Source organism: Dermacentor albipictus, chromosome 1, assembly GCF_038994185.2.
Source record: "Dermacentor albipictus isolate Rhodes 1998 colony chromosome 1, USDA_Dalb.pri_finalv2, whole genome shotgun sequence".
Classification (NCBI taxonomy): domain Eukaryota; kingdom Metazoa; phylum Arthropoda; class Arachnida; order Ixodida; family Ixodidae; genus Dermacentor; species Dermacentor albipictus.
The window spans coordinates 421,002,570-421,028,374 of NC_091821.1; the positions used below are offsets into that span (position 1 = coordinate 421,002,570).

Genomic DNA, 25,805 nt, shown 5'->3' on the forward strand with positions numbered 1-25,805 from the left:
ACGTTACCGCACACCCCAAAATTTCAGTATGACCACTTACGCTCCTTTTATCTTTATCTGGTTGACAATACAGGTTTATTGTGATAAGCGATAAACAGCTGCCAAACAAGGAATGTCTCATGCCAGAGGCAATTCTTCAACAAAGGGCCCATTGTCAGGGCCCTAATGAAGATAAGTTCTTTTGTTAAAATATTGCTTCCAGCCTGGCGCAACCCTTGACTACTGTTTATTAAATTTCCTGTATTCCTACAGAAATTGTATAGATCCCTCCTACCCCCAAATTTACATTTTCTGCATGGTTTGCACAGAAACTATATAAGGCACATAGTATTCTTTTTTCTTTTTTCTTTTTTTCAGTATAGTTGCAACATGTTTGCAGTGGTAGGCACAAAAACCACATACCTTTTTCTGTAGCAGGCCATATGGGACAGCATTTGACTTTGTGAAAGTGAACCCTTGTGATGCCCACTCCTCTCCAAACTTTCCATTTCGAGTTCCAAACAACAGTTCCTTGAGTTCCTGAATTCAGAGTAGCACATGTTTTCATCACATTGCTTGCATGACTAAAGGGTGCTGAATTTAGCAGCATAAGCTGACAGCTGTGAAAACTGGCTAAACGAGAATCCTTTAAAAATGTGATCTCTCTTCATGGTGAACAGCACAAATGGCAGGACAACAAAAGAAGGCTGGACACCAGGATCAAACGATCAGGCGATGATAGTGAATTCCTCTATCCAACCTGCAGCTCCCCTGCCCCACTTGTCTCAGTTAATAGACAGTGCCTCTGTCTTCCTTGTCCATTAATTAGCATTATTGGTCAAGTTGACCAGGAACCAGCTAGCCCAATTTTGCACTCTTAAACAAAATCTCAAGCATTCTTTTTCTACATTGCCCTAACTTTCGACATGTTTAGTCGCGTAACGTTGGTCTGCACAACATTCTAGTTGGCTTGCAATCAAAGATTGTAATATCAAAGATTCCAGAGATCGTATTTTGCTTTTATGAAGCTTTTTCTCCTTAGTGGTTTTAGTTTACTGAAGACAGATGCATAGTATAGCATCCGAGGCCAATGTTGACACACTGAGGTGTTGATTACACCTCTCAAATAAACAGACATATCTTGCAATGCATTTATAAAATCATGCTGTGAAAGGCTTGACAATTCCAGGAACGAGAGCCATGCTTAAAGGTATCCTATTAAACAACAGCACAGTTTTTCACACTGATGATGCAAGAAAAAATGGCCAGAGTCAGCATAGGTGTGACAACACTGTGTGAACAATGTTGCAGCAATGTTATGGCACATTTATGACTGGCTTAATTACTATATTATCCTCCTTCATACGTGTGTCAACACAACTGCTGGTTTTTTAAGCTTTGTACAGTGGAATCTCGATGATACGATCATGACTGCTACCATTTAAATATGATGCAAATTTGATAAATTGCTCAGTTGAACTGCATAGCGTACAATGGAATAAACACTGGTTAAACCAAATGCTCTCCCTCACAGCGATGGACGATGTGAATTGTAGAACCACCGCCATGACTGCTGGGTGAGTGGGGAAAACTTGCACCAGCTTGCAACAGTAGGTGCCATGCGTGCAAGAGATGTCTTTCTCTAACGGTTCTCCTGGTAACGTTGCTGACTTGGTTTGCACCTCTCACACTAGTGATTCTTGTACAATTAGACTACTTTCCGCTCCCCGAGAGATTCGGATCACCGACAGTGCACAGCATTACTTTGTCTGCACGTATGACAGAAAAAACATTCGACGAGCGTACTTTCTTTTACAATGATAATGTGACTAGATTTTTCACCTTGTAGAAATGCATGTTTCATTTGACATGCTTATTTCATGAAGCCTAGCATTCCTTGGTGGGCCACTTCTACAGGCATATGACAGGCCCAGAAATGGGCCATTGGGCCCCAGTCAAAGAGAATGACACCCTTTTCTGTTCACTTGTTTTGTTACAGATGCACATCACCATCATGAAGACCTTGTTTAAGTTGTACAGCTCCACTAACTGGATAACAGTAGTAAATTTAATTACTGCATAGCCATACATCCTCCACACTGGTCCATGACAATCGATGTTATATACAGTACCCTAAAGAAAGTGAAGTAAAATATTTGCTTTTGAGCGATGACACATTTGGAAAGGCATGCAAAAACACACTACTCACAGTGGCTTCCTGTCGGCTTATTGGCCTGAAGGTGGCCTGCTGTGCAGTGATTACAAGTGGGTCAATGTATGCATCCTGTTCTGAGACGTCGCTCACTTGTACGTCATTGTTCACCTGCACAGAAAGCTTTGGGGAAGCCTTGCCAGTGCTGTCTTTGTTTGTTTGATTCTTTGGACTCCCAGTGGCCACCACAGAGTTAGATTTTCTTCTCGTCAATTCCAGCCGTGGGGCACTCTGGCTCCGAAGAAGAAATGACTTCGGCGATGTTGAGGAGCTGGGCTGTAAGAAATGCAAGAGGGGCAAATCTTAGAAAGCAAAGTCCAGTACTTCATGAAACAGCGGATTGGTTAGAGCAGAGTACACTGTAGGTGCCATGCATTGTCTGAACACTAAGAGCTGAATGCAGTGTGCACTAATGATAATCAGTACTCCATTTTCTTTTACAGCGAAGCTGTCAAGGGCTACTTTCCCCACTATCGTGTTCACATGTAGAAAAAAATCCCAAAGATAGTGCAATGCCGGGACGACCTACAGTGGAAGTGAAGCAGTTGTAAAGCACTCATCGTCCTTCTTCACAGAGTGGAAGAACACTGAGTTTTTCTTTAGGAAGTGAAGCTCATGGATACTTCCTTGGTCTCCAAATGTATGATTCATTTCCCCCACTGCCATTCAACGATTTCCAGCAATTTTCAGGCAATAAAGAAAAAACAATATAAAAGACAGATTTTTTTATCTAACAGGATTGATCAAAGGAGTGAGGCACAAATGTACTTTATGTGCAATCTTTGAACGTGCTATGTTACTGTGTGCTTTTGAAAGAGCTATGGATAAAGGAAAACATTAGGCTATACATTCCTCAATGTCATGGTGTTTTGCATTCTGCTTGACCATTTTTGTAATCTTCAAGCACAATATCCTTTTCAATTACTAAAATCTCATGTTGTTTTCTTTTTTAGCAGCAGTGACCTATGACGATGGTGCCTGTAGCCACCTCCACAAACAAGGATAGCTCAGGCCACAGTCGTCATTTAAAATGTTTTATTATTTTTCTATGAGGCCATAGCAGACAAGTCACGTGTGATGTCATGTGTCAGCCAGGCCATATGGTGTTCAGCTTCCCATCCAAAGAACAAAGTGAAACAACAAAAGCTTCACACATACAATGATGCTGAAAAACACCCACACGTCTTCTGCCTCAGACTGTCTTGAAATATTGAAATCGTTATAACTTGATAAGATTAGCCCTTCAGAGAAACACCAAATGAATATGTTAAATCTAGCTAATGTGATAAATTAGGGCTCCAGGATGCACAAGGCATCACTTTTACAAGAAAATATACTTTTACAAGTGAGAAAACTATTTAAACATATGATTAGGATTCATTCCATCACTTCGTTAATAAAGGGGGCCTGAAATACTTTTCTGGCTAACTATAGAATGACCTCACTATTAAAAGATGATGTCTCGTGAATCTCAGGCTGCAAAAGTTTTTCAGATCCTTTGGCTATAATTGGAGTTATCACACAGCTACCTGACTTACCCCCTCTTTTCATCTTTCGAGATAAATTACATTCATTAGTAAACCAGCACATCCCGGTAATCACAACATCGAATGATAAATCGAACCCTTGGTTCACCAGTTTTCTTCGGTGACTTTGAAACAAAAAGAAACGCTTATACAGGAGTGCTAAACAACTGGACACCCCATTCGCTTTAGAAAAATACAATCAGTGTTTAAAAAACTACAACTCCGCTTTATGCACTGCTAAAGATAAATATTTTTCACTGACCTTCCATCTCTTCTCGAATCCAACCCTAAAAAGTTTTGGTAAGTCATCTCTCCGAACTGTGACACTAATCACATTTCTTTACATGATAGCGACCATGTGCCCCTTCCAGACAATCAGTGTCCTTCACACTTCAACAGATATTTTTCATGTGTATTTAGTACCAAAGATAATTCCACCCTACCTGATGTTCCCAACTTGGACTATCAGTATATGACAGCCATTGACATCTGTAACAATAAATGTGCCCCTTCCAGACAATCAGTGAAGGACACTGATTGTCTGGAAGGGGCACATTTATTTATTTGTAAATAAATAAATGTGCCCCTTCCAGACAATCAGTGTCCTTCACACTTCAACAGATATTTTTCATGTGTATTTAGTACCGAAGATAATTCCACCCTACCTGATGTTCCCAACTTGGACTATCAGTATATGACAGCCATTGACATTACTATCGACGGCATTGTAACTCTTGTAAAAAATCTTAAGTTATCTAATTCTTGCGGCATTGATAGAATTAAGTCCAAAATATTAAAAGACACTGTTATGCCTTACTGCAAAATATTATGTCACATCCTCAGACAGTCACTAACTCCAGGAGCGTTCCTGTCAGATTGGAAGACTGCGAAAGTAGTTCCCATATTCAAAAACAGCGACAGATACTCACCAGATAACTACCGGCCAATCTAACACTAACGGCCACTAACATGTATTTGTTGTAAAATGCCTGAGCATATAATTGCCTCTCACATATACAACCATTTGGAATAAAACAACTTTTTTCCACTAATCAGCACAGGTTCAGGAAAGGTTTGTTATGTGAGAGACAGCTTTTAGAATTCACAACTGACTTTTCATTTAGACATGGATCATATTGTACAAATTGATAGCATATTCCTAAACTTTTCCAAGGCGTTTTATCATGTAGCCCTTTGCCGCTTGATTTAAAAGTTAAACGCATTAAGATTAGATTCACTGACACTAACTTGGCTCCGGAACTTTCTTTCTAATCGCTGGCAGTTTACAATCGTTAAAAATCTTTCTTCATGCCTTTTTTATGCCACTTCCGACGACCACAAGGTAGCATTCTTGGGCCGCTACTATTTTTAATATACATTAACGATCTTCCCAATAACTTATTAGCATCACAAGTGCGAATGTTTGCAAACGACTGCATTATTTACCACCCTATAACCAGCCCCCGATGATCACCTCTTTTTCAAAACGACCTTAAACTTATTTTGTATTGGTGTAACACTTGATTAATGACTCTAAATTCATCTAAATGCAAAGTAATGCCTTTCACTCACAAACACTCAATCTCTAATTTCCCATATCACATAAACAATAACCCAAATTTTACAGCTACTTCGTACAAGTTCTTAGGCATTACTCTCGCACCAAGCTTTTCCTGGACCCATCACGTTACTGCTATACGTGCTAATGCTTCAAAATCACTGGGTACTTACTCCAAAACCAACGAAATTCGCCCTCCAATATCCACAAGCTAACTTATCAGATGTTTGCTCACCCCCAGCTTGAATTTGCCTCTCCAGATTAGTCACCCCATCATAACAACCTAATTAGCTTATTAAGATCAGTGCAAAACAGGGCCATTAGGTTTATCTCATGTAACTATATCTACAATTCAAGCATCCCACAAATAAAACTTGATATTTCACTTCCGCTCCTATGTACTCGACTTGATATTGCACTCATATCATTATTTCACAAGTACATTCATGCAACAAGGAAAGCTTCCTTATGGCTTGAAATCGCACCTTGCACATTCCGCAGATTACACAATCACCTCAGCTTCATGCGCATGTATGGAAACACTGACACATTCAATTGGTCTACGCTTCCTCATGCCATTCTCTTATGGAATGCTCTTCCTGATTTCATTGTCCGAAACAAATCCTGATAAATTCCAACAGCTCATAAGTTCATATTCCACTGCCTAATTTCAACAAAATGCAGGATATCTTTTCTTTTGTTTTTCAGTTACATGCATTCTGTGTGCTCTCTTGTTTATAAGCTCATTATTTTGCTTATTATTATTGTATTTTTTATCTATGACATTGCAGTGGCTATTCTTGTACATTGTTTGCTGAAAGAACTGAATCTTTTGTCTTTTCTCTAATATGTGCATTACCGTCTCCTATTATTTTTGTGCAATGCCGTAATGTTTGTATCAAATGGTGTGTGTACATTTTTATACTGTCTATTAGTAATGTATGTACATTATGTTTTGTTATATACCCATTACATATACCCTTTTAGTCCTCCTGTGACACCCCCTTACCCAATGCCTCATACAGGCCTGCAAGGAAATTTAAAATAAATAAATAAATAAATAAATAAATAAATCTCCGCTAGTGCACTGGAAGTTGCACAGAAGAGAAGCTAAGAGAACAAAGCCCCGGCTAAGAGTCAAGTGCGACAGCAATGAAAGGGCTCATCCCAACGCCCCATGGCAGCTGCGGTAGACTAGTCATGCTCCACAGCACACTGCTGCCATCCTGGAAGTCACACGCAGCTGACCCAGCTAGGCCCAGTGCAAAGATGAAATGATATTTTCGTTTTTTTTTTTTAGATCACAGGCATACATATTTTACATTTATTTAACCCAAAATTAGAAATTATGTATTATTGAGAATGCTCTCACAATCACGAAATCGGCCAATAGCATTGGTGGGCCAGCTGATTTCGAGCCTATATGATAGATCGGCAATGTTTCCATACTATGTCAAAAAGTGTTTCAAGGCCCCTTTAAGGTACAGGCTCCCATGGTGGTATGTCCAATCTATAACTGGTAAATTATAGCTAAGGCATTTCAACAGGAAATAAAATAAAGCATGGACAGCTTTAAGGAATATTCGACAAAAGAGCTCCCTGTAGCTACCTTTTCATAAAACTCTGTCACCACTATTTAAAGGGACACTAAAGGGAAATACAAAGTCAAACTAAAGTGATAGATTAGTGCTCGAGAATGTCTAAGGCGTCAATATTACTGTGAACAGGGCCTTAATAATTGAGAAATCAGACATGATTAGAGACTTCCCCTGGACATTCAAGCACTTGCCCGATGACGAAAGCACTCCTCAGTTAAATTCTGTCGCTAGTACTGAACTACTCATTGCAAAAAAAACATCCTCGTATTGCATTATGAGATGAAATAAAATGCTGCTTGTCCAGTTCCATTTCGTGTTTAGAAAAAAGAACTTATTAAGATTACTGTTGACAGCAACGCGGGCGGTCGAAAGGTTTCGTTTTCGCTCGACTCTGCACTCCCCACGCTTTCGTGTTTCACTACTTTCATGATAGCACAGCGCTGCGCTGGTTTTACTGGCTCGCAAAACTCTTACAAAATGCAAGTAGCAGAGAACTGAACTTCCATGTGATGTCGTGGGATGCCCGAACGACCTAAGGCACTTGACCAAAACGAAGCTGCAGCGGTGAATCCGCCGCTCTGTCTTGGCTCGGTGCTGCCGTCTGCCGGGCACCGTTTTACTGACCGATGGCAGCAAAGGGCAGTGATGGCTTATGTAACGTTACCACTCCTCTTGTTGGGTGACGGGAGATTTGAATTTCAAAAAAGGTATTCGGACCCTTCACATACCATTTTCTCGTAAGCTTAGTCTTTTCTTGGCACGAAACGTTGCGTGCCGAGAAAAACTTCGCAACAAAAAGCGTTGCGAAGTTTCTGGAATGGTATTTAAACAGTCCACGTCGACTTAGTATTTGCCTTTAGTGTCCCTTTAATAGAGTCCCTTGCCCTGACTCAAAGCAGGCAGTAACAGCTAGTAAAGCATGGCCTCCAAGATTATCCTCGGAAATGGTTCCCTGCAGCTTAAGTCCATGCACTTACACACGAGTACACTGACTTATACCTGCTTCACACTTATTGTGCAGGCATGAGACAGAGATGAAGGGTGTGTGTGAGTTAATGCGAGTGTGAGTGGGAGTGAGTGCCGGTTAACAGGAGTATGAAGGAAAGTTGGTGATGGTGAGTTAGTGCTGACGAAGTGAGTGTTTGTGATTGTGAGTGCGCATGAGTATGAGCGAGTACATAGCCTATGCTAGTACACGCGAGTGCATAGCCTATGCCCCGCAAGCAGTTTGAATGGTGGAAGAAGGATGTGGCCCGTTCAGTAGTGATTTTCTGTGGTGCTAAGTAATCTCTTGGTGCAAAACAAATGTTGCAAGTTTTTGAAAATGGATAACCTAACAAACAAGTCTAGTCTGATATTTACTCTTAAATTAATGCCTTACTGAGCAGCATGTACACTGCATGCTGCATTGAAGTTAAATTAGCATTCACTTAGTTTCAAACAAAGGTTGATCATTTGCATCAGAAAGTAAAGGCACTTGCTTCACTAGTGTGCCAGGCTGAGTAACTGAGGCTGCTAACCTAAACCTTACTTCCAGGAAAATGCTCCAAGGAAGCCATAAACTAACCTGGGGGAAAAAAAAAGCTTCCTTTAAAAAATATGGCAAATACTTAAACAAGTATTTGGGTATACTACGAGCAACAAATCAAATGGAAACTGAAAAAAGAAACAAATAAACTAAACAAAAATAGCTTCTTTCTATTACCTGTAAGAAATACATAAATTTTATGTTATAGCACACAATACTGTATAAAAACTATAGATGGACATGCTTTAAAACACAGCTTTTGACCATTCCTTGTTTTCACTAAAAGAGCTTGTCACAATGCTTGTAACGTTTTTTTGGTATAGACATCTGCTTTCTTCAAAGAGGAACCTTCAATCAAATGGTACAATCTTTGATTTGTGTGATGCAGTCAAAACTGTGACATGTGGGAAACTGCTGACAAGGGGCTCTTGCTTAGGCTAGTGAAACGGTGATTAAAAATTTAAAGAGGCCACAGTACCTCACAGGGAACCAGCACAGCAGCAGCTGTCGGCAATAACAAAAAAACAAAAAAAGACCGGCACCTTTGGTTATGTTTGCTTGAGACTGCAAGATTAGCTGCATAAGCCACATTGCTTGTGTGTGCAAATGGAAGTCAAAATGGAGACGAAGTGGCAATAAACAGTGCTGCTTTGCGAAGCAAATTAGCAGTGCCAAAGCATGTCAAGAAGGATATAATCACTGTCTGAATGGCTGTTTTTAACCTTATTGCTATTTCCTTGCTTAACAGAGCACTACTTGCAGCAAAAACACAATGTCTGCTAAGTTCTCAGGATAAGCTCTTCATCTAGCTAGTTTAGATTTCTTGTGTTTAGAGTTCCTCCGAGAAATGGAGGACCGCTGTTTTAGAAAAGAAGGCAGATAATCCTCCTTAGCTAAGCGGAAGCTCACCTCGCAGCTGGGGTGTTGCAATCGTGGCACCGTGGCATCTAACTCTGTCCATGTTTCGGCTTGCAGGTTAGGAAACGCTGAGCTTCTCGGGGAGTGCAGTGAATGGGCGGGTCTGGTCGGTGCTTCCCCGCTGTGCAGTCCTCTAGCTGTGAACTTCCGTTCGGCGCTTCGTGCCGACATAGCACTCTGGAGGGCTGACTGTGTGATCACATGGGAGCTGCTGCCTGCGAAATTGCCTGCATTGTGAGTGTCCAGCGATAGTCTACGATGGCCAGGCACAATACAATCTCACCAGAAAAAAAAAAAAAAAGCACCGCACATCAATACACAGCAACGGAATAAGAAAAGTTAAAGCTCCTTTGCATAAAACTGTGGCTGAGAATACTTGTGATAGCTGCACAGCAAAGCAGAGAGACTTCTCGGCATATTGGTTAAGCCTTTGAGTTGGCTGCAGTGTGGTATTGTGGTAGCATTTATCGTGGACTTGGCAAAAGGCCACTGTTGCCTCCGAGGTTTCGCTTGACGTTTTTGCACCTTTTTTTACCTTCGTTTTTGGATGACTAGACATTATACACATAAGAGGCTTCAGGCAAGATTACATGAACAATTGTAAAAACTAAATGTAAGTTGCTATCACAGGTAAAATGCCATTTGAGCGTACCTTTAGAGGCACAGCATGATACACAAGAAGCTTTGGACAAGGAGCTTCATGAACCAGTGCAAACATTAACTATAACTTGCTGTTGCACAAACCTCAAACAGTATCAGTGCATGGGCAATGTTAGCAGATATGGAGCAATGACCACAATATGACTTACCCTGTTGTCAGCATAAAGGATGCTAAACAGAAACACTAAATTCATGTTGACTGGTACAGCATCACATTAAAATTCCATTTGTTTTTTTTTTCCCAGAAGAATGCTGATTATTAATACAGTAAATGAAATCCAAACTCACCTTTCTTGGATTTCATGCCAAAATCACAACACTGACAACATCAGAGGGATATTACGAAGTTCGTTTCATCTCCACTTTGGCTACTCTTATGCATGAAAAGTCCCTGAACGTTGACAGGTATGGCCCTTATGGCCCTTGCTTACCTATGCAGCATAACCTTCTGTAACTGACACACATTAAACTAGCTCCAAGCAATCGCTCTCAATATCGATGATGTGGAAGTTGGTGCAGGAATCTTACAATAATATTGTTACCCAAATTTTGCACCCTCTTCTAGCTTACCAAGCCACAGGTCATGGTGATATTGACGTATTTGGAAGCCCAGAAGACCTGATAATGTGGCTTAACTTGACATTTTTCTTCAGTGCCCCTTTTTGCAGTAAACCGCTGCATTCAGTCAGATTGAGCTCTGTAACTCTTACGTGCTTACACGACGAATGTTATTACCTCTTTAAGAGCTCATTTTTAAAAAATTAACGATGCCACAATGGCTTATCTTTTTTTATGAAACGCTTCAACAACATGTTTAAAATGCAATATTAAATTTCGAATCAGTCCCCAGGCATTGCTTCACCAAAAGTGGGAGATTCAATCAGGTGGTTCCCAACCAGTACAGCCTTTTGTATGGCTTTCCTACAATGCCCTGAAGTATTAAGAGGCCAAAACAGGCACACAATTCTTCACATGTAACAGGAAACCATTTTTGGAAGTGAGAATGCTTGTCCAACTTTCTTGACTTCAAAAAATTTAATGTGTACAGGTTTGTCTCAGCCAAAAAATAACAAATAACATAAAGGAACTCATCACCGAAGTAAGCACACAAGGAACTTCTGCTGCCATTGAGAATGCAGAATCATATTCAATAAAAGTTCCAAAATCAGAAGGACTACTGTCCTATATGTTGTAGATGGAAAAACACCTTTTGACAGCCCCTGCTTGTCAAAGTATATTCAGATAGTGGTGAAACATTCATGACGAGGTGATCTCATCATAACCAGAAAGTGAAGATTACTCACGATGAGCTGAGGTTGTGAAGATCCCTTAAACGGTTAATAAAAATACACTGGGCAACATAATTATTTTTGTTAGAGGATGATAGTAATAGAGGTAAATAAACAAAAAAAAATTATTTTGTATTACCTATTTAATAGGGCCACCAACACATTTTATGAAGGCTGTTGAATGCACCCAGTAATAAAGATGCACTCAAACTCCTTCTGAATGTGGTACGAAAATTCTGATCTGTAGACAATGCTACCGTGAACTTGCCAGTCAAATATTATTCTGCTGACTTCAGCGAGGAACTTACCATCTCACATTATAGCTTGTTTGCTCATTCCTGTGGCTTCCAAGTCCCCTGCTTTCTTTTTTTTTTGCACCTTGGGCAATGTCAGCAATGACATTACATGAAACACGATGGTTCACAGACGCTAGCCCTTGGGCACACACACGCACCTTGATCCAAATATTTTAGGCATCAGCAAAACAGCAGTTGGGACCATGTCCTGCCCATCCTGCCCCTGCTTCCTTAACACCTACAGGTGGTTTGTGAGACACCATCCTAAGCAACCAACCAACATAATCATCCCACCGAAAAAATAACAGAAACAAAGAGGTGATGAGCGGCACATTGCTATTGACGCACCAGCTGAGAGGAACCGATGGGTTGAGGGGGAATGGGCAAGTGAACACTGCAATAATTCCATCAGGGTTCATATTAGGCCAGTTTCAAAAATTTTTTGCAGGAATGTATTCCTTGAAAGGTACGTGCTGCTCTGGTTAAAGAAAATGTGTTTCAGGGCCCCTTTAATGCGCTTCTCACAAAAAGATATTCAAAGAAAATTTAATTGAATGTGCCTTGTACCCGCAGAGTTACCAGAAGCAAAATGTTGCCAATACCACGTCCCTGCAGCTTTTTTTTCCTTTTTGTACATGGTTTGAATTGCCCTCAAAACTATGATGCTGTACCTGTGCAGTGCGATGCCCACTATGCTCTGCCTATTACAGTGCCAACTTATTTTATCAGTATTCCCTCAAGATTGTGCAGTACGACTACGAACCAAAGTGTGACATTTCATCAAATTGCCTGATCTTAGAGGCAATTGTAAACTGCCGTAGTACTGTTTCCTGACACCAGATAGTGCCGCCAATTTTTTGCTTCTGTTTGTTTTAGGGACACTCATCACTCGCGATGTTCAGATCAATCCAGCCATTGGTCAATGTTTTGAATGTGTGTAGGAATATGTGCACAAAATGAAGAGGATTTCAGAAAACTGAAGGAAACAGCAGGTAGTCCTTCGAAAGAAACTGTACCCTTGGTGACACAATTACAGAAATAATATTAGGCTGAAATGTTCATGGCAGTATTATCTCAAGAATAAGCAGTCTTAATCTATACTTCAATTATTATTCCAGGGCCACATCATTATTCCACTCTCACATCCTTAGCACTGACTGCCTACTTTCTCTGGCTATACAAGGTGCTTGTGTTGCAACTTCAGAAACAATTTATATGTAGAACACAAGTAACTTTTAATAGGTTCAATCTGATTACACAGATGTATACATTGTATGTTTTGGTGCCTTATTCAGACAATCAGAAAACTAAAGTGATCAAATGTTTAGCTGGTTCACATAGGCAGCCCGTTATAAGCTGAAACATACATCTCAGCAAAATACATACCAAAGAGTTTTAGCCATGATGTACCACTGTACAGACATGTACATGCAAGTCATGCAAAAATGTCATGTCTTAGGACTGTCACACATTTCTCCTGTAAGGCAAAGTGCAGCAGTCGTGATGCAGTAGTTTATAGTATGATCATACAACCATGTCCATTTCTGTACATTCGTGTGGTAGTGCTATAACTCTGAAATGACATAAGATGAAACCGTTTCCTACAAATTTTATGCATCAGAACAGCATGCAAGGAGCATAACCACAATGTCGTCTAGAAACTTCCTAGGTAAACGAGTCTGTGCAACAGCATGTGACCTCAGGAATTATGACATGCTCACCATTGCCTGGTGAGCATGTCATAATGACAGTGGTTCCTTATCAAAAGTCAGCCCAGAAATGTTAACAGAATTTTACTGCAAGCAGTGTGTAATGATTCAGTAGCAGCTGCTTCCAAAGCTTGTTATCACTTTCCATTCATGCTACCAATTATCCATAATCTGCACGAGTCTCTGCACTCATTTTTTGTAAACAGGCATGGAAATAGCTTCGCTGTCTATCGAGGAAATGTGAATGTAAAAGGCAGCATAACAGAGCAGGTTAGTCGCAGATTGCTGACCTCATATGGCAACTCGGTCCTTGGCTAGTGCCCTTAGAAGGCAAACTTCATTACACATTTGTCTAGATGTTCTGCTTTGGAAAAAAACTTAAAAAAGGAAAAATGCAAATCACAATAGAATCCTTAGTTTGCACATAAAGTAGAAGGCATTATAACTGTACTTATTTTTAATGATGATGTTCAATATGCTGTTTTTATTAGGGAAAACACACTACACCATTATTTGAAATCTATTACCGAAACTCTTTCATTTACTGTATTACAGTTAAGCTGCATTGTTTAAGCTTCCTTTGTTTAGAACAGGGCAGTCATAAGCTGGAAACGCTGACTGCTTAATGACCCTTGATCAGTTAAATGAACATCTTAACCTTTGCCAGAGAGACCGATGCTTGAAAGTGTAGTAGACAAGAGACACTCCACTATAATAGTGCTAGGGAACAGTTATTTAACTGACCAAGAGTAGGCCTATCATGATTGAAGAGATGTTGAGGACAACGTTATAACCTGGCACAGGCTGTTCGTTCCAGGCAGGGCTAGATGCTTATGCGCTTGTAAATATACCTGTACCTTTATACATAACAATATATAGGGAGGTAAGCGTGGTCATTCTGCTTCTGTCATCTCTGTGACTATGCAAGGATTAGACTACATCGATGACCAACATGCTCCTCTATTTAGGTGAAATAATCTTGCAACAAAGCCTTTATTCTTGCTTCAACACTAATTGTACTTGGACTTTGTGATACTTCCACTTTTGTGTGATCTGACCCTGATCTTGATGCATCATGCTTCAATGGATCAAAGGACATTCACTGGCAGCACGTCTCTTCCACTTGTGTGATGAATTCATTCAGCTGTCACATGGTGTAAAGATAATGCTTAAAGCTAAGAGGCTAAGTGCGCTCACCTACAAGGTTTCTTTCGTTACACTTTCTTTAGCAGGTGCTTAGCAAAAAGATTATTCAAGAATTAAATTCACGGTCACTGAATGACAAAAAAAGTGACAATGGCACACGATACCCAGCGTAGCACAAGCATCTATTTTGGGCCCACATATCCGCACCGATTACTGACCTCCATACTGTTCAGGCAAATGGTCCGCGTCGATCCTGTCTCCTTCACCGTCGTGTACTCCCGGCTCGTGCTTCAGCGCCTCTTCCATCCGCTGGATGGCCGAGTTTGTGACCCTGGTAGGCCCGCGATATTGTTGCGATTTGGAGATGAGACGGTGGACGGATTCAATGTCGTTCCTCGCAGGACGGCGCACTATGAAGCCTCCAGGCTCACGCCTGCCCCGCGCCGACTGAGGCCGGTCCGTGTCCGCAACAGTCCTCACAGGAAGCGCGCCTTCCAGCGAACTCAGGGAGTCGCTGCTCTCCGACTTTGCTTCCTTCGAAGCCACGGGAATGCAGTTGTTGTTTCTTATGTTCATCTCCACGTGCCTCGCGCTGTCGCCTGCACTGGGCACCAGGTTCACTTTCGAACCGTGTCTGGATTTGACGCTCTTTTTCTGAAGTCTCTCGTAGATCAGCATCTCAAGTAGCGCACGGAAAGGAGAATCTCTCGCCTGAAATAAAATACAGCGTAATCGTATCACACAGGTAAGCAAATGTAGCACATATCGAGCGGGCGAATGCTAACATTTTGGGTCTACTTTTGCTAACGAGTCACGCATTCGCAGTCTTGTCATCGGACAAGTACATGCGGCGAATTCAAACAAACTGAGATTTGTTTTGCGCGCTGAAACGGGACGGCTGCCCCTGTCACTGAAAACGGAGATCGAGTAGCGTTAGAGGATCGGTGCCACATACATTCGAGCAGGCACAACACACGTTCTACCGAAAATGCCCCCGACTTACCTTGTTGTCTCGAACGAGTCGTTCCATAAAAGCAGCTCTGATCAGCTGATCCCTGGCCGTAAAGCAACCTTCATTCCGGGGAAACTCCTTGTCCATCTTTGCCAGCGTATCTGTTAGTCCCTAGAAGATAAGTAGACGGACTTTTACATTCAACACGAAGCGGAAATGACCTGATCGAGCGATCAGGATGAGCACGCAGACGCCAACCTGCAAAATTATACTGAGCGGTATCTAAGCAAACGTCAACAAAAACGGTACTTACCTTACGGGACAAATATTCGCGCACGATGCAGCAGGAGACGTCTTCTACGCATCTCGCCTGGATACTAGCAGTTCCGTAAGCTGAGCTAGTTTCGATCATGTTTCTGCCGATCACGTATTACAACCACAATATTCGAACGTTTCTGATTTAAACCTGCGCTGCCATTTGTTTACCGTACGGAGCGGACCCTATCGGCACAAAAAGCAGCGTGCGAGCTTTCGGTATTCGTAATGTTCCCACAATTCAAATTTCGTATTACAAGTATAAACATATCAAGAATTAATTAAAATTATTTGCGTTTAATTGCACAATCTTGTAATATTTTGCACAGTGCACTTTCCAACGTGCCTTCCAGTGAAATCGGTCGTTTCGGGTCACGTGATAACCGCCATTGCGGTAGAGTAGTGTGGCGTTGGTGGTGTGTGCGTTGTGCTATGTGCTTTCGTGATCTGTGCATTTAAACTGAGATTTGTGCTACAAACGATTTCGTTAGGAGTACTGCCATGTGAGAAACGAGCAGGACACACATGTACGGTGAGTTAGGGGGTCTTTGCTGGAATCGCCACTTCGCGTGCGAGAACTCTGCATCTTTGGGACATGCTGTGAGAAAAGTTAGCGCGTCCCGTGAAAAAAAAAATCGATATGCTTGCACGATGAGCCTTTTAACAATGAAATGAGTGAAGCGTATGTTTGAGTGCGGACGTCTTGCAGGACCTCTTCTTGCATGGGACTTTGTGCGCGTTGTTTGTTTTGGTTGCTTCGAAGGGTTCGTGGTAATAGGCGATTCCTTCCCTGGTGCATGTGTGCTCATTGAGGGGAATCAATCTGTTTTAGTATCTGAAACTCGATGCTCTAGTTTCGCAGGTCATTCATAACGCACGCCCTTTATTTTGTCTTTTAAGAGCGAACGCAGGGCATGCGTAGAAAACTACCCTTCGCGATGCCCTACCGGCACGAGTACGGAAGAGAGAGTTGCCTTTGCGATGTTTGTGTTTAGTTCCGTCATCGACGGCACACCGCACTCGTTCGGCGGAATGTCAGAACGTAACAGCAGGTGTTTGTTCCCCCGCTGTGAAGTGAAATTCGAGCTACGCTTTGCGTGCGCGACAGGCTCAGTGACGCAGTTAGAGTGCGGCTGTGAAGCGTTTAATTCCGTGTTGCGATCGTTATTGACGAGCGCCATATGACACCTATGGATATCGCAAATCGAAAATGTGCGTTTCACTCTCCGATTCACACTTGCCGGATCGGTGTAGCCTGTAATATACACGCGTATGTAGCCTCTGCTTCCACTGAAATTTATTTATCATGGTGTTCGTCTGGAGGCATACACGTGAGACGAACGCGTGAAACAGCTGGGCGCTTGAATGCCGGCTTAAATGTCGGCTGGACGTGTTTACCGCACGTCTAGTAGGTCGTGGCTTTGACAAGCGACGACTTCCGTTCAGCTGTTCGCTTCCTCGTACTTTAAGGTTGATGTTCACGTATAGCGCCTTCCGCATTGGAATGGGTGAATTTTTTTAGTTGTTCTAGCAGCTCGTCACAACGCTAATGCGGACGAGTTAGAACGATGCGTTCACGTAGAAAAATAAACCTGAGAAAATACTACTTTGGTACGTTTCACCGCCTTTTACATTTTCTTTCTCTTTCTCAAAACGGTAAACAGACCAATCTATGATAGTCGTTTGCGACGGTGAAGTACTTTAGGAGGATGGCGTTACTTGGCACGATTAGACGCGGTGTCTAGTGAGCTAATGAGTAAATCTGCCCTAATTACCTGCTTCGTAGAGCAGGCTGAAATTGTTAAATTGAACGCGCACAGATATGATACGTGTCTGTTGACTAAATACTCGACATAAGCTCCCGTTTCCGAGGTGTGCTTCGGCAAAGCGTGCTACGAAACACGTTGGCGTTGCACATAGATGTGCCCCGTAGTGTGCCTTTATGGGAGAATAAGTTGACTGCCGCCCTTTTTCGTGTGTCTTGTTGGTGACGACTGTTCGAAGCCGCTGCTAGTCTAATGATTTCTGTTTAATGAGCATGGCTTCAGCACTGCTTCATCCCAAGACGCAGCTTGGCCAGGAACAAGCACAGCTTGTCTTCATTTGACATTGCATTGCACCTGTACCTTGGTGATGGAAACATGTTCAAGAGAAGGCAGAAGACTTGCAGGGTCACATCACACAAATCTTGCAGTGCCTCTTGCTTTTCCTTTAGAGACTCAAAGCCCCGAAATCCAGTCTCGCTTCCAATTCCCATCCGTGCTTGCAACCTTCAGGATGAAAAAGACACAGGATAATGAAATAAAAAAGAGAAATAGGTACGAGGAATACAAAGTGGAAAAATTTAATTGCGCTCTAGTGCAAATAAATTCATTCATTCTGGAAATAAGTAACACCACTATAAAATGAGTGTTAGGCAGGACTAACAAAATGAAGTCTGCCCAATAATGCACTTTCATTACTGTTAAATAAGAATTTGAATGCTAACAGCAAGACATCGTCACAATTCAGCACAGCAGATAAGGACCAACATCATTATTTTCCAACCTTGTGACTCATTTCTGTGTGCACAACTTGAGTAGACGCCTCCGTTCCATTTGTCGCCGAGAGAAGTATAGACAGCCTTGCTGGAGTCGTGAATTCCTCTGTTTGGCATGTCTGAAAGAATGGGACACAGACATTGTTGGGGTATTTAGACAGCTTTTTGGTGCTTCATTAAGTAGCTCGAATACCAGTATTAAAATCAAATGCGTCCTTACAGCGTCTTTTTTTCGAGCACAATTACTTTCTTCTGCTGCATCATGCACCAACGAATCTGAATCAGCGATGCCGTTATGCGAATGACTAGCTGAGCATGTTTCCACAGATGCATCACTAAAATCCGTTATAGGAGGCACATCATCCAGAATGGAGGTTTCTGAATCCTGCATTGTTGTTGCTCCATCAGCTGTGCTTTGGGATGGATCCTCATCTCCTGCATGACGCTTCCGAGATGTGACTGCCCGGTCGAAACGTGTTTGCCACCTGCATTTAACAAACGCCAAGATCAATGCCAATCTTGTACAGGCTACAACCAAACCTGTAATGAAATAAAAGCACCGAGTGCTTGTCCATGCAGCCTTTGCACCACGCATGCACACTTTTCATGAATCAGGCAAGTGTGACGACATATCTATTAGAAAACAAATTGCGATAGTTTCCATTAAGAGCTTCACATTTTTGCTTTCCTACCTTTGCGCCCTGTTCCTGTCAGGTGCCTTTTTTCTGTAGACAGGCGGAAAAATGGACGGGATGTAGGATGGGTGCTGTTTAATGTCGCTCTTGCAGTTGCCCACGAAATGAGTGCTGCAAATTCGTGTATGCTCTTTGGGCAACCACGAAGTTCCATCGGGACTGTGTAAGAAAGAACAGCAATTGCTTGTTAGCCGCCATGGCACACGCAAGCGCGTACACACATACCCGCGCACACGCTCGTACACGGAAGAGAATCACACAAGCTCCGAAAATGGCAACTGAAAGAACCCACGTGTCCATCAAGCATAGCACGTATTAAGTGCCAGTGAGATTCGCAGTCTTAAATACCGCCTTAATAAAGCCACAAAAACAAAGCAACCGATAAATTCTGCTGAAAGGAAGAGACGTTCATTCCGACGCGATAAAGCTACTTTCCCGACGCCTAAATTGCGAGCGCCGAACATTTCAAAACGTGCGTAGCGTAGTTTGATTAAACGAACACGGTAACGCTTACCGCGCGACCACTTTGCTTGTGAACTTTGAACAACGAAGTCGAACAAACACTAGGAATGAAAATGCAAAGTTGTTGCACCACACAACCGTAGCTACGCTTTCACTTCACTAGCGATGCGAGAAGACAGCGAGCATGCCATTACTGTCGTTGCGTGCATGCGCTGCGTTCCAAAGCAAAGCGAAGAAGTGAAACGGTCGGAACATCTTTCAGCTAGGACTTACTTGATTCTCCTTACGGCGGTGATCCACGCTTGTCGCCTTTCTTTCTCATACGATCTGCCCGGGAATCGATACAGTTTCACAGGATCAGCGCGTTCCTTGGTGTTGTCTGCACTGTTGTGGCAGCCCACGACACAGCAGTACTTCGGACCGCGCTTTCGCTTCGGCGGGGCTACTTTTGCCATTGTGGAAACGCAACTTCGCGCAACAAGCCTTTTGACAACGTGCCCAACTAATGGCGCGACGCCCCAGTGCCTCGTCTCGACTGAAAAGCGCGGGCGCGCACGTGCAGTGGCCGCCTGCAAACTGGTTGCGCCTGCAGCTGCGCGGGCGCCATCTATCCCCAGTTTCGCACGGCTCGCCCGCTAGAGCAGCAGCGCGCGCTGTCGTCGCGCGCCCAAACTTCAGCAACTCTTCGTCGCCGGAATGCCGGGACGAGGTCGGCGAACCAGGCTTCTTTAGTGAAATCGCCATCACTGACCTGGTCTGTTGGGAGCGGGGCAGCTCCTGAGGGAATGTATTTGGCGGCACCGTCCCGTGCACGCGCCTTTCAAGACCCAGTTTTGCGAAGACCGTCACGCCTCGGTGGGGGCAGTGAAACCTGTGCGGAAGTGTGCGTGTAAGCCCTCCCCCTCAAAGGCGGCTCGGCTACGATGACTCTGGTCGAACGTTGTTCCTCACCTAGGGATCTAGGGAGGACAGAGTGTATTTAAGGAACTGTTGCGCGGCTCCTCAGTGTGCTTTCTCTCGCAGTCATGCTAGACTGATGAACTGCAACGTCCTTATGTAGATACTGTAAATTCTTCGTTCTCGATGAGAACAAGTCTCTCACTTCAACAACGTTCTCAGCGTGGATGAGTTGGATGACGGCATGGGCCAGCTACCATCAAATTCATGCCCGACTCCAAACTTCACAGCCTGGAGTCAGCGTTTTCATAATGCGGCTTGTATTGCCCTGACAAAGACGCCCCCTCCTGTTCGAAACGTTTGCTTAGAGACGTCCCTTGTTTGATTACTGTTGATCAAGTAACCGAACTGGTGAGGTGCCTCGCCAAATTTAACAATTGCTACAACCAAGCATATATTCATTTTTAAAAAGGGGGGGGGGGTGAGTGAGCAGAAAACCTCAGTCCGTGGACATTGAAGAAGGCAGCAGAGGTGAAAAACATGATGAAGAAGCAAGTAGAGGACGAAGAGCTAGCACGCTGGGAAAATCCACTCATTGCAATGATTAATCTATATTCACACAGGTCTGGTTCGGCTCCTCCCTCACTGTGCCTGACGCCATGGAACGTTTCTTCGTAGAATGTCGTAGGTTTACACTTGAGGGAAAACGAGTTCTGGCAGATACACTCCGCCAGCTTGGGCTGGGACTTACGCTTCCCGTTCTACTCTCCCTAGGCGCGTCGGCACTCGGTTACTGTGATAGGAACGTTTATGTGATGCCATATTTAATTTTACAAGCGAAGCAAGGAGGCTGTCATGCTAGTTTTCTCGCTGTTCTTGTATGAACATAAACATCAACAATATCAGTAGCACCTATTTGATACATTTCTGAAATTCATATTACCAATGGTTACTATCTCTGTAATATCGTCTGTTTAATTTACGAAATTTTGTTTCAGTTCCCTTTAATTTTTGTCGCATATCTTTAAGAACGCACTCCGTTTTTTTTTCCCTGTCTCAAGGCGCAAAATTATACGAAATCCGTTTGTTCCACTTCAATTTCTTTACGCTCTGATATATATATATATATATATATATATATATTGTAGTTATTCAAAAATTTTATATCATTTTCTAATTCTTCATAACTCACACCTTCAGCAGCTGTCCTTAGAATATATCCACGTGGATTTTCGCTTTGGGTGCTGAAAATGTCGTAGCTAAAATGGGTAGTCACCTTTCATCGCATCTAGTAGGCCAACCCCTTTTTTACGCAATTCCCATAAATTATCCATCTTTAACCTACCAACAGCATGATTTGTTTTGTTTATGTTGTTTTGCGGTGATTATTGTTAAATTTGTTTACAATACAATCAAAGCGATTGTTATTAAAAATGAGGAATTGGCAACCCCACTTTATCAACACCCACCCTTTGAATAAGAGCCATAGCTTTTACAACTTCACCATAAGTTGCACTAGTATCACCTCTCACATAAACAGGCTTACCAGGATTTTGCTGTGATCCATGTGGTTATAGTGGTCTAAAAATGTGTCAGATAGCTGACTTTTGTCAAGAGGTTGATGTCCAAAACAAATACCTATGATCTTCTTGTAACTATCATGAAGTTTAACTATTTCTGCTTTCTAACTTGACACCGTAGAGTGGCTGATGCAGTTAAAAGATATGCTGAAAAACATCCACATTCTATGGGTGAGTGGACAAAAGATTCAAAATCACATGTTGCGAGTTTATTGCCATCAAAATGCTCTAATATAACCTTATCCAACAAATCAGATTCACTAGCTAGTATTGATTTCAAAATTTCTTGGCTTTTCTCAGCCTCTCTCAAAAGGAATAGATGCTCTACTGAAATATAAAGCATAATTATTTTTGTCAAAATGACCTAGCTTAATATATGACAGACCAACATTCATCAAAGCTTCAAGCTTACTTTTGATACTTGGTACTGCATCATAAAATTCAAGCGCCTCTTCGACAGTCATATATATATATATATATATATATATATATATATATATATATATATTTAGTTAGTTAGTTAGTTAGTTAGTTAGTTAGTTAGTTAGTTAGTTAGTTAGTTAGTTAGTTTATGTCCCTTTGGTATGTTTAGCACACATGTTGCCTAGTGTTAGGTCGCCCGCCCCGGCTGCGGGAGTTCATGGATTCGTTACCCATCGCCGACGCCGGGCACCCACTGATTCCTCCTGGCACTCGGCTTTCTTCAGGGCTTATATGTTATAGCCCTAGTGAGCATCGGTGACGAAATCGCAGAGTATCCGCCTTGTATGCGGGAAGTCCTGGGTTCGAATCCCGAAACGTGTGGCGATGCCTCCTTGAAGTTCTCGCAATCAGCTAGCTGTGACGTCATGGATTTTGACGGCGTCCTCTCGCTACTATAGATTACGACTATTCTTTCGGGGAGCAGCTAAGCCTCCAAGGGGGTGCAAAATTTCTTAAAAGCGTAGGTGTCTTCCATTTTTTAAAAATTTCTTTCTTAAATTGGGGCACATAAACCTCATTGTATTGTAAATTGATCGAGGAGTGAACTTGGCAAGTTTCGCTGGTTTTGCTTACAGTTGCAAAAAACAAAAGGAAGGAAAAACAGCTGATAAATTTATATAGTAACACTGACTTACCGTTTCCTTTAATGTGGTCTTCATTTTCTTTTCCAATATTCAACCTATTGTAGCGAAATTAACAAAGATTGTTTTTTTTTATAAACAATACTTTGTCGGTATTCATCTTTCGTTGTCATTAAGCACCACCACTGTCATCACCAACAGCACCTTTCGCAGCATGAACTTGAACGATGCGAAAGAAGAAAGGGGAACAGTAGCAAGCTGCTGGCTTCGTCGCTGCTATCCCGTTTAGCCCTTGGGTCCGAGCTGCTCAGGTTTTCTTATTCACTTTTCCGGCATTTCCTCCGCCGCTTACGGCGGAGAAAGAGGCGTTGCTGACAGTGCGAATCCGCAAACAAATTACACACACAAAAAAAAGGAAGCCTCCAGTAAACTTTTCTTTTCTTTCATTGCGTGACGAAAGCAAATCCACTCCTTTCTGCTGTGCGTCGGTTGATACCTCCGAGCACGCGAGATTCTTTGAGTGCTTTCCGATGGAGTAGCTCATTAGAGGCGGCTAGCTGGTATAATCACGGTCGAGCGAGTAGTAGATAGGTACATTCTGTTGCCCCTGAAAATTGTGGAAGCGTGCTAAAAATAAAAAAGAAATAAAACAGCTCAAATACCGGTGACGTACGCTCTGTTACATTTCGTAAGGAAAAAAAAAGAAAGCCACTGTAATGAGTAGGAGTCTGCAAATAACCATTTTTGAGACCGATTTGAATACGAATCGAATAGTGCCAGAGGCGTGTGAATCGAAAATCGAATACTTTTCAATAGTTTTCGAATAATGAACATCAGTTTTCACCATTACTATAACACAATGTTTGCATCCCTGTGTTACGTACGTCAGCGCATCTCTGTCGGCATGTTGTACTCCATCAAGCGTTGTTAATCGCTAAAAGCGCAAGTACAGCATTGAGAACAAATTGGCAGTTTGTTCGCGTACCCGTGACTCTTGGATTAGTGCGAATGATGGCGGTTTAGCCAGAATAGTCTGTCTGGCTCCTCGAGCAGCATAGCGTTCTCTGTTACGCAACTTGTAATGTCTGTCATGTCTTGTCATGTCAACTTGTCATGGCATGTCTTTTGTGTTTACTATGGCCGCTTCAGGCGAGGAGGTGGAGATAAAATGTAGCGCGCTTTCGATCCAGTGGTACGTTTTATGGCGCGCAGTTGACGATTTCAAATATTCGACGGCTATTGGAAAAACATTCGTGTTTACAAATAGCGACTATGCGATTCCCATTTTTGGAAAGTTTCGAATATTTGCACACCCATAGTAACGAGGAAGGGGTGTATCGTATACCATGTGCGGTCGGCACCGATTCGCATCCTGCCTGAAAGATTTCGGGTACGTACTACAAAGAACCTGCAAGCCGGGACCGGGGAGGGAGAGGATGGGGGGTGGGCACGTGCCCAGTGTGCGAACCGCTGGCTACGCCACTGCCCGCAATTATGAGCAATCTGTACACGTTTCCCTGTCGTGCGACGCGCATAAAAGGTAAGTTCCACGAAAGGTGAAGCTTCATTGACAGTCTCGCTTCCCCGAGCGCTCAAGCTTCGGCAAAAGAGTCCTCCATTAGGTAGCGTGCAGCCCCGATGGTCCAGCTCCGAAGGTCGCCAAAACGCCAGTACATGCCTTTCGTGACTGATTCTATAGCGCGCCCGCGACTTTCTTGTGGGAGCAGTTGGCGGGTAACTTTTTTGAGTTACCACTGTTGCGGGTGATTAGCGCGCTATGGGCACCGAACGATATGCCACGCCCACCGTGCGGAGACCGCCTGGTGTTTCGTAACGTCTGGTTATCGCAGACAGAGGCGGCGTATACAGTGCGTTTATTTATGAGGCCAGCTCCGTGCGTCTGCTCTTTCTGCCCACTCTTTCCCTCGCGCTCTGTTTCGGGAGGATCCTCTTGAATGCCCCAACTTTTCGTTCGCGCGCGCGTCCCTTGCCCGTGTTTACCGTGGGCACGGCCTGCCGTGCGCCACCGTGACTGAACTCCTGCACCCCTCGGGCTGCCCTTCACGACACAGGACACTTCTACGTGCGCTCCTGACCTTCGCCGAGGCTGTCGGCCTCGCCGACCGCCTTTAGCTCCATCCATTTCTGCGGCGTGCTGCTGTTTCTGGTGCTCCTTCTCTCCTCCTACTTTCATTCCCTACCCCCTGTGCAGCGCGGTTGAGGTGTCCTCTGCTGAGAGACAGTTACTGCGCTGCACTTTACCCCATCCTTTCCTTCCCATCATCAAGAATCTCCTTCTCTCTTGAAAACGCGTGTCGCTTTTGCGGATTGCGGAGCTGTACACGATACGGGGTGATTTACATTTGACAGAAATTGAGTGCCTAGCGTGTGTGTCGTGTTGCGCCGTGCAGGTGTTCCTTACACTATACTTCTATAACCTCTGCCTTTATGAAGCTTTTATAGTGAAATATGCGAGGGGCATGCCCGGCCTTCTTCCACCTTCACAAGCAACGTTCCCAGCTTGTCCGGGGCGAAGTACCTAGCTCCCAGCATCAGCAGCCACCACCACCGTGCCCAGCAAACTCGCCACAGGACTCCGCATCATGCTCCCACTGTCATCCATTGTCCGCAGCATGACCAACCTAATTTAGAAGGTGTCCACCATCCATCCATCACACTCACTGTGTATTCCACCGTATACATCACCTACAGTCAAGAGCAAACGTCTAGAGACTGTGGCATCAGCAAAAATAAATAAATATAAACAAATAAATAAATAAATAATCTTTCTTCTAGCACAACTGTGCAACTGTCTTAGTGCATGATGCTGGTCAAGCGAGCGCACGTAGGCAGTACCACTTGATTTCAGCCTTTTTCATGGG

The 25,805-nt window shown here is 43.1% G+C and overlaps 3 protein-coding genes across 4 annotated transcripts in view; 1 reads left to right on the forward strand and 2 right to left on the reverse strand.

Moving 5' to 3' along the window:
• LOC135900381 (probable ubiquitin carboxyl-terminal hydrolase MINDY-4) overlaps positions 1-15,877 on the reverse strand; it is a 54,761-nt gene extending 38,884 nt beyond the window's left edge. The window contains exons 1-6 of one of the 2 annotated variants that reach the window (XM_070532253.1): positions 15,685-15,877; positions 15,423-15,542; positions 14,638-15,130; positions 9,311-9,534; positions 2,189-2,467; positions 403-519 (exon numbers count right to left, since the gene is read on the reverse strand). In XM_070532253.1, the coding sequence (XP_070388354.1) occupies positions 403-519; positions 2,189-2,467; positions 9,311-9,534; positions 14,638-15,130; positions 15,423-15,542; positions 15,685-15,783 (1,332 nt within the window). In that variant the 5' untranslated portion in view covers positions 15,784-15,877. Of the gene's footprint in view, positions 1-402; positions 520-2,188; positions 2,468-9,310; positions 9,547-14,637; positions 15,131-15,422; positions 15,543-15,684 lie in introns of both variants that reach the window. The other variant, XM_065429855.2, reaches the window with a different exon arrangement.
• A 193-nt stretch (positions 15,878-16,070) lies between these two features.
• The window catches only part of Ptpmeg (protein tyrosine phosphatase Meg), a 345,246-nt gene continuing 335,511 nt past the window's right edge, over positions 16,071-25,805 (forward strand). Inside the window, exon 1 of the mRNA XM_065429853.2 lies at positions 16,071-16,218. The gene's annotated coding sequence lies outside the window, so the exon portion shown is untranslated. The remainder of the gene's footprint in view (positions 16,219-25,805) is intronic.
• LOC135900436 (uncharacterized) lies at positions 17,715-19,968 on the reverse strand. Its single transcript, XM_065429938.1, has 5 exons — positions 19,656-19,968; positions 18,918-19,079; positions 18,446-18,710; positions 18,234-18,344; positions 17,715-17,956 (listed from the first exon to the last, which is right to left on the reverse strand). The coding sequence occupies exons 1-5, from the start codon at positions 19,835-19,837 to the stop codon at positions 17,906-17,908; spliced, it is 771 nt and encodes a 256-aa protein (XP_065286010.1). The 5' UTR covers positions 19,838-19,968; the 3' UTR covers positions 17,715-17,905.